General features: G+C 43.3%; 1 protein-coding gene across 1 annotated transcript; it reads left to right on the plus strand.

Moving 5' to 3' along the window:
- The first annotated feature begins 458 nt into the window (after nucleotides 1-458).
- NKAIN2 (sodium/potassium transporting ATPase interacting 2) lies at nucleotides 459-7,285 on the plus strand. The gene is made up of 2 exons (XM_069236568.1): nucleotides 459-626; nucleotides 7,277-7,285. Exons 1-2 carry the CDS (start codon nucleotides 459-461, stop codon nucleotides 7,283-7,285), a joined length of 177 nt encoding a protein of 58 aa, XP_069092669.1.
- The last annotated feature ends 1,651 nt before the right edge of the window (nucleotides 7,286-8,936 follow it).

Consider the following 8,936-nt stretch of genomic DNA (forward strand, 5'->3'; position numbering starts at 1 on the left):
AAATTTACTTGACAAGCTATGCAGGCACTCATTTTTATTGTTAGTAGCCAAAGCATAGGGGTGCAAGATTTATAAATACCCTCAGTTATGTCTGTGTACCTTGCATCACATCAATAGATCTGCTAATCAATAGATTGAAAAAAGAGTATCTGTTTATCTTTGGTTTTCTGTGAAAAGTATTTTAATGGTGTAGTTTTCAACTAGCATATGTCAGACATTGCACTGGAAGTGGTATCCATAGATAAGTAATTCCCCAGCGGAGCATTGTTTACTCTTGATTCTGTTGTTTTCCCTGTAGCCACACGTAATCAGCAGATGGGAGCTGGTGGTGCTTTTTATTACTTTGAATTACTGTACGGAATATTCTAATATAATTTTTTCAGTTATCCATCTTCTTTCTTAAGATGGTATGTTTTGTCTTTCAGGATACCGACCTGGTTATGACCTTCAATGTCTCGATGCATCGTTCCTGGTGGATGGAAAATGGACCAGGCTGCACTGTGACATCGGTCACCCCTGCGCCAGACTGGGCACCAGAAGACCACCGCTACATCAGTGTCTCCGAATGCTTGCTTGAGTACCAGTACATTGAGGTCGCCCACAGTTCACTTCAGATCATCTTTGCAGTGAGTTCTTCAGTCTTAAATTTATTGTGCAAGCCTGCGCACTTGTTGCAAAATTTTATGTAAACATATTCCATCAATTTACGTTGTGCAATTTGTATATGAAGAGGTGTAACCAAGGCCCCCGCTGCCCCCGTGGTGCGGAGGGCCCCGAGCTCCAGGGGACCCCCTCTGCCCAATACCCTAGCCTGAGAGCTCTTGATTGAGTCCAGAGGGTGCTCCCTCTATGTACTGTGCAGCCACCCCCCCCCCCTCAATTTGGCCTTAGTGATCAGTGGCATGATTAGTGGCATGTGACTGGTTTCAATTCAAACTAAGGACCTGATTTAGTTATTGGAAGACTTGGTCGAGCAGATCGTCATTTGTGTAGCAGCGATGACCTTGCTGGCCCTGTCATTGGAAAACGTACTCCAACACCCGATGGAGTAGAGGATCATCAGGTTAAAGCCATCAGATTGCCCAACTCAACTTAGAGCAGATGGTCTGATGACTTTTTTTTTGTCTGTCACTGTGAGGAAAAACCTGGTGGTCATGGTCAGAAAAAAAAAAAAATGACTCCGCACAACCTCGGTATATAAGTCTTAGGCTCCTTTGTGTTTAAAAAACAAACTTACATTTCAGGTGTTTGTTTTTCAAAAGCAAAAAATGTGTGTCTGGCCATCAAAACTGATGGAGCGAGCTGTCCACCAAGATTTTGCACTTGTCAATGCAGTGAAGCTGTTGTTCAAAACGATTGGCCTTGTACCATGACATAATATAGTGAATTATTATTGGAATCATTAATATAGAATCACTAAATTTGTGACTTCTTAGGATTCACAATTGTAAATAACGATTCTATAATAGTGAATCGGTAGAATACTGAACGTTGCACAGACTGAATTTGATGACCTCAGAACCACAAAGTGAGTTTCCAGGACCACATTCCTTACTTTCACTTTGGACAGCACACATCTCATTGGAACCGGAGAGTAGCACAGACATTTAAAACATTTTAGCCAGGAGGAAACAAAGGATGATCGGGAGCACCCAAGAAGAAGTCGTTTTCGGAGGTGGTATTGGAGAATCTTGTGGATGAATGTGGTTCCAATAATAAAAAACTTTTGGGGGACAAGTTAATTAACAGTGTTTGAGTCCACAAAAACAATTGTTTGGGTATACAAGAGTGCATCCGTGCTGGTGATGTCACCAAGTGCTCTATTGTTGAGATATGTAGGCGCTGGAATGACTTATTGTCTAGTACCAATGAGAAGTTCGCACAAAGAATCTCTGAGAATGGTTGCCTCTAGAGTTGGCTCTTCCTGTTTCCAACCGGTGAATCTGATGGAGGAAAAAATAATAGAAATTACCTTCGCACCAGAATCTGTTTCTGGAGTTACAGATATCAACATTATACTGTTTTTACAATTGCAAACTCCACAATGCATTTCAAAAGTTGTAAAATGTTAAACAGGGATTATTTTAATTTAAAAAAATGTTTACTTTTCTACAGTAATCACTGTGAAACAAGAATGTTAGGAAGTGGAAGGTGATATTGGTGAATCTTTTTTTGATTCTGAACTGGGAGAAATATCTAATGTTCAACTTTTAACATCATGTTTCGATAAAGAGCAACCTTCGGACTCAAGGACTGAAATGTGACATACTAAACATACTTGTAGAGGACTAAGGGCTTGATTTAGAGTTTGGCAGAAGGGTTTACTCAATCACAAACATAGCAGAAGTACCATCTGCAGTATTATGATACCATAATAGCCTACGGAAATTGGAATATGGCGGACGGGATATCTGTCACGTTTGTAACGGTGTAACCCTGCGGCAAACTCTAAAGCAGTCCCCTAGTCAGATATGTCCAATAATTAAAACACTGAATGATATTCTACTCGACAATTTCAAAATATAGAAATGTCTATGTTTAAGGCACGGAAACAACAGGTAAGGGCAAACAATGAGTGGGCTAAAGGAAGCCATGCCATGAGGTTTTTATTACATGTGTGATTTACATGAGGCAATGTGTACTGAAGTTGCTGCCTTAAAACAGGTGGTAACCATTGATGAATATGGATAGGGTAATATACAATGTCATCACATAAATTTAAGCAATACATTGCATGGCTTTGGGCAGGCTGTAGGTTGCCCTACAACTGGCATCTCATAGATCTGTTAATCTACAAATGGAGCTTGGCCATTTCAGCAGTGATGTTGCTAAAAGGGTTGGCAAAAGATTGAAAAAGGTTTTGAAGATTTACAAAATAACAAATGCTAGAAGAGCTAAGGGTGGTGCTGTGGAAGAGAGTGAAGAGGTGTCAAGACACAGCAGATTGTTAATGCAGGAGCTGGATAGTTTAAGGTGTAATACAAGGCAAATCTAAGATGGGAAAGTCACTTCATCTCCTCCATCTAGAGAACAAGTGATCTTTATTAAAGACAGAAAAAGAGGAAGACAATAATTGTTTTTAGCTATGTGTGTATTTAATGTGAAAACAAAGTTCAACCAGAAAGTTTGTCTCTATTTTGAATGTTTAAATTTTTTTCTTTCTAAATTCTTGCATGACCTGTGAATGAGCAGTAAAAATATTGTTTAACATTTGTTACATTTCCTTTGCTGAAGTTAAAAATAGGAGCCTTGAGCGTTAACATACCCTAAACGTAGTTGGTGATTGTCCGTGTTTCCATATTGCTTTTGGTTTGGTTGGCGAGATGGGTGTGGAATCATTATAATCACCATGTTCTTTATTTATTCTACCAGAAGAGCCTTTGTGTTTGCTACAGTATAAAAGTAACGCAATATGCCACTATTTAGCAGTATGTTTCTGGCTCATTCTGCTGTGCTCTGCCACCTCTTCTGGAAACACAGTTTAAAGTTCTTTCAGCAATCTAAATGCGTGTTCAGAAAGCTAGATCTTTACTCAGAAGGGCTGCTTTTTGTAATTTGGTATGAATATGTTCAGACATTTATGGCCACTCTGGTCACGACATAGGACATGGGAGAGCTTTCTTTTGTCCCAATTGACTTTGTAGCCTGAGAATGAGGAGATGCCCACCCTAAAGGATAGTAAAGCTGGTAGAGAGCTGTTGAGTGCAGTGAGTGTAAGCAGGATATCACCCGCAAACAAGAATAGTTTAGATGGACCAGCTGTTGTAGGGATGCCCACAACTTGCAGAGATTTGCAGATGATAGCAGCTTGTTTTCCATTACAAGGAGGAACCACAGTGGCTATAGAGGGCAACGCTATCAGGTGCCATGAGCACTGTGAAAGGATCGGGAAGGTAGCCACCACAGTTAAGCTGAGCAATGGGCATGGTGAACAATCATCAGGGCTTCATTTTCAGTTTACAAAAACTCCATCAGATGGATGAAGAAGGTGGCAGATGTTGAGGGGGCCTTGATATTCATGATAGTCACCAGTAGAGCCCCATCTCTGTTATTATGTGTGTCCATGGAGCCAATGTTGTCTCAGTTAGTATCCAGTGAGCGATTCCAATTGCCCCCACAATTATATGAGAGGCACAGGTTTTAATAATTGGTCTATTGAGGTGAAAGATAAATGATGCCCTGGAGTCATTAAGGGCTTAGATCGAGCTCACACTGAATACTTTGGTACTGATCCTGAGTTTAACAAATAAGCATCAGCCTTCCTCATCTGTCCAGGTATGAAGGACACAGGAAAGATTTAGGCTTAAGAATAGCCATTCCACATTTCTCAGTGCCGGTAACAGTGGTCTGGGGTTGTATGAGCAGGACTGCAGTGGACGTCTGGCTACCCAGTCCATCCTATGTTATTCAGATTTTTTCACAGAGAGGTGTATCTTCTGCAAAAGTGCTAGGTTTGCGGCCTTACATGTTAGGTATGATAGAATAATCTTAAGTTTGATACAGGACGTTAAGCCATTAACGCTGAGTGTGACAGGGATGGGGGTCAGGAGGCCATACTAAAAAAAGGAAGGAAGCGATCCAGGCCACATGTGGGGCAAAAGGGAATGGCAGGTAAAAGAGAGGTCACCTCCCGACCAGGGGGGCACCGAAGCTGTAATGGACTGGTAGCTAGGGCTGTGGGAGGAATAAGGCGGAAGAAATGCATAATGTAAGGATGAGATAGGGGAATCCCTGTAATCCCAAGGGGAGGAGTCAGGTGTACGCTGCAGGCAGAAGTGGCATTCGAGATATTCAGTTGATGGTATGGTGGGTTTTTGAGAGGTGCAAAAAAGGAGGGGTGATGCAGGGGTAGAAAGTGGACGTGGGAGCCTTGTGAAGAACTGTTAGAGGTGGGTCGAAACCACTCAAGGAGCTACTATACCCTGGGTGGTACTCTCACAGTGGTTAGTGTAGTAAGGTACAGACATCATCTAAATGTCTAGTAGAAGTTTCTGCGCTGGCAAAAGGAAGGATCGTAGAAAATGGGACTAGCAATGTGAAAGTGGAACTGGGAGGAGCCAAAGGAGAGGACAATCATCACATGTGTATGGCAGTGGAAAGAGTAGCATCTATGTGTTGGGATAAATCATTCTATGTAAAGTAGTCCCCAAGAGAATTCACCACTAGGTAGGTGCTGGGCGTGTCAAGGGGCCATAGGACATATGTGTCTCTCTAGACCTGTCCTGCATCAGCCATGTTGGGTGGTTGAGAAAACTCTTTTCTAGGAGTGAGCGAGGGGATGTGGGTTGTTGGGAGTAATGACTAAGGAGGGGTAGCTATCAAATGCATTGTGTCAGGGTAAACAAATTGAGAAGCATGACAACACAACAATCATGTAACAGTGCAACCACATTGAAACTATGATGGAGAAAAATGACAGCAGACAATAAACAGGAATGGAGGGGTCTGCTTCAGACTAAGCAATACTCATCTGTCCCAAAGTTCGGAAGATGCTTCTCAGGACTAGGAAAGAGATGGTTTTGCATTGGCACCAATGTCTGAGGTGGTTGTAGGTTTCAATGGTGAACAGTATTTGTCCCTTGATTCCCGGTGCATGATCTCTTTTACTGAAAAGAGTTCACTTTCACTATCAGATTGATTCTGTGGTCGGCGATCAAATAATCGACCCCGCCAGATTGAAACCCCATTGCCAGGAGTGTGTCTGGGTACTGGAAGTGACAAAGGGGGCTGAGGTGTCCATTTCCAAAGTTGTCAGAGAATCCAGGAAGTGAGCCAGTTTCACAGGGTCATAAAATCTCTAGAAAGGCCATCTTTAACATGCCTGAAGCAAGGGCGGGTGGTATTGCGAGATTTGCAACCGGATCCCCTAGTTTTGTCTTGACTCCTGCCCTTGATATATACAAACTACAAGCTGTGGGGGGGGGGCTCTGTATAGTGCTGAGTTATGAGGTCACTGTAATTTGGAGGATCTGGCCTGGGTGGAAAACTAGTTTTTAAAGATGTTGTTAAGAGTTCCCTCAAGTACCCCCACTTTGCCTATTCATATGGACTTAAATCTCTTTCCAATCAATCAGATCGCTGCCTTAAGGCCACTAATGTTTTGGATCCGGTTATGGTCTTCAGATGCTCTCATCCCATTTAGGTGTGGGCTGCCTAAACTGGTGGGCACTAATCTTTATACCAAAATTAAGTGGTGTGCCTATGTTGAACGGTCTTTACTTTACCTTGGTTTGGGGTCCTATTGGGCAGATTCCTCTTCTATACCTAAAAATGCCGCTCAGATATTGAAGGATGCTTTCTGGCTTAAAGTTCAAACTGCTCAATTGACTGAAGTTGTGCCATCTTCCATGACTGATAGTTTTTTGTAATTTAAATGCCACTACACGTTTGAGCCCTTTATGGATGCAGCACTCTCTCCATTTGTGCGCGCTCTCTTTATCAGATTTAGAATAGGGTCTCTTCCTCTGTGCTCTTTAACCTATAAATGGCCCAATTCTACTAATAACTCTAAGTTATGTCCGATGGGTTGTAAACACGAAGAGACTGATCTTCATGTTGTTTTTCAATGTCGTGAATATGGCAAACAGAGGGCTTTTTGGATTATCCCCTTATGCAAATAAATGGGTTTTAGGAATTGTGCATCTGCTGAGAGAGTATTTAAATCAGATTCATCCGTACAAATAGTTTGCCCTGTGGCAAAAAAATTTGAATCAATTTGGCATTTTAAAGTAGTGGTTTTAAAGAATAAGACTTGTTAACAGATTTTAGAAGGAGGCACATAATGTACAGTCGTTGTATTTAAGTGCAAGTTCATTAGCCCAATGTTTTAGAAGTGTGGCACAATGGTTAGAGCGGCAGACCCTGAAACAGAGATCTGGCTCAAGACCAGGGTTCAAGTCCTGCTTCGGCAGGTCTTGGGCTCAATTCCCTTGGACCAGATAATTCTCGCCTCAGTGCCTAATCTAACTAATGGGTCCCACTCTGCAACTCTGGGCAATAGCTTGCTTAATCTCCACAACGGCCCCAACAGTGCTTGGATGCCTGGCTTCACCCTGGGGGTGCCCAGGAGTGGGCACCTCACAGGGAAAAGCCAGGAGGGGTTCCATAGCGGTATGAGTACAGCGCCTTGAGACCCTAACGGGTGAGTAGTGCGCTATACAAGTGCAAAGTTTACAGTTTTAGCTGGGACTGGAGGACCTTTTAAGCATTTAATTTATGGAAAACGAAAATCTTTTATGTTATTATCTTATTTCGCTTTTATTATCTCTCTTTTTAGAGTCTGTAATTTATCTTGTTTGTACTCTTTTTACAAATTTTCTCTTGAATTGCATGTATTGTACTTTTATGGTATGTTTTTACCTAAATAAAGTGATGATGATGATGATCCAGTTTCACAGGGTCATAAAATCTCTAGAAAGGCCATCTTTCATGATCAACATGGTGACAGGTTCGAGGAGCCCATGTTCAGTGTCCCATTTTCTCAGTTGTGGGCATACAGCTGAGATCGTCTTTCTCTTGGTGTTAGTTTCAGAGGTGAAATCTGCAGCAATCCCGATCTTGCACCAATCCTGCTCACAAGTTCCATTTTTGCTTGCCTCCAAGAAGATGTGGCATGTATGATGGTGGTGTAAGAAACAGGCTTTCAAAGTTATGAGGTCTTTTGGCGTCCGCTGTGGTAGCCCAAGGTCAGCGGGATCATTTCATTTCTGCAGGTCTGGCTCACAATACTGAAAATGGGCGGGGCGGTGCCTGCATGGGCGGTGGGGTGGGGAGTAAGTAATTAAAAAAATTTACCTGTGCCACCACCTTCACAACTGTGCTTCTCCTCTTCTCTGCCGAGAGCCTGCAGTCACAGGCTCCCAGCCTGTCCTACGGCCAATCCTGATGCCACTCAGAGCAGTGTCAGGATTGGGTGGGAGTGCCCAGCCAGGGAGCTCCCAGGCAGACTGGGAGCCTATGCCAGCTCTCTCCATTGTTGCTGGGCTAGAGAGACCCTACTGCGCATGTGTGTTTGGCCGGCCCGAGACGGCCGGTCAAACATACATGCACAGTGAGGGGGAGTGCTGTGCACTCCCCTTCAGTGTATGTCACAGCCTGTGGCCCGCCCCTTTTACCAAAACCGATAATAAACATATTGTGCTGCTGCTGCTGCTGCTGCTGGTGGGGGAGATGCTCCTCCAGCCTAATGGAGGAGCCACCCCGGCATGTCTGCCCTCTGTTGTTCAAACAGTGTATTGAAAGAAAGTCTGGTAATACAAGGGTTGAACTTCAAGTGGAACTATGCAGAAGTGGTGCCTTCTATTTTTTCTGACATCCCGTAGAATCGGATGTTGTCCTGGTGCACCGGTCTTCAGTTTGACTACTTTTTGTCTGGAGCACAATGCTTCGAAGTGCTCCATTATGTCCTCTGTGGCAATGATGTAAGGCATCTGTGTGGACATAAAATGATCTCATGTCTGCATTGATAGTCATCGCACCCTCAGTGAGGTCTATGATCTTTTTGCCAGTAGCAGTCAGTTGTGCCCCAATGGAGATGAGTTCCTTAAGAATGGCATCCAGAGCATTGCCTTGAAACATTGAGGCAGTGCATTTTTTGCCAGTTGCCACCACCTCTGTAAAACAACTATAGGAAAGACTTGCCTCATGCCATACCATCACAGGGACAGAGGCAGTCACAGGATGGATTAACATGCAATCCAGTTGAAGGCAGTATGTTGGTATAGGTGCCACTCAGGTGTGATGCAGAAGTATGATCTAAGAACTGCTCCTGTCAGATGGAGTGTCAGGAACAATTGAATGTAGTGTTCCTCTGTATCCTGTAAGGGCAAGGGCCTCACTCACCTCAAACTAACACAAAGAGGAGTGCACAATAGAAGGCACCCTGCCACCTAGCCTGCCACTTGCTTGTGGCTTTCTGTTCCTGCTTGTTCCAGACT

The sequence above is a fragment of the Pleurodeles waltl genome, chromosome 5 (genome assembly GCF_031143425.1).
Source record: "Pleurodeles waltl isolate 20211129_DDA chromosome 5, aPleWal1.hap1.20221129, whole genome shotgun sequence".
Taxonomy (NCBI): domain Eukaryota; kingdom Metazoa; phylum Chordata; class Amphibia; order Caudata; family Salamandridae; genus Pleurodeles; species Pleurodeles waltl.

Coding starts and splice junctions, on each gene's coding strand:
- NKAIN2 (XM_069236568.1), top strand. CDS start 459: ATGCATCGTTCCTGGTGGATGGAAAATGGACCAGGCTGCACTGTGACA.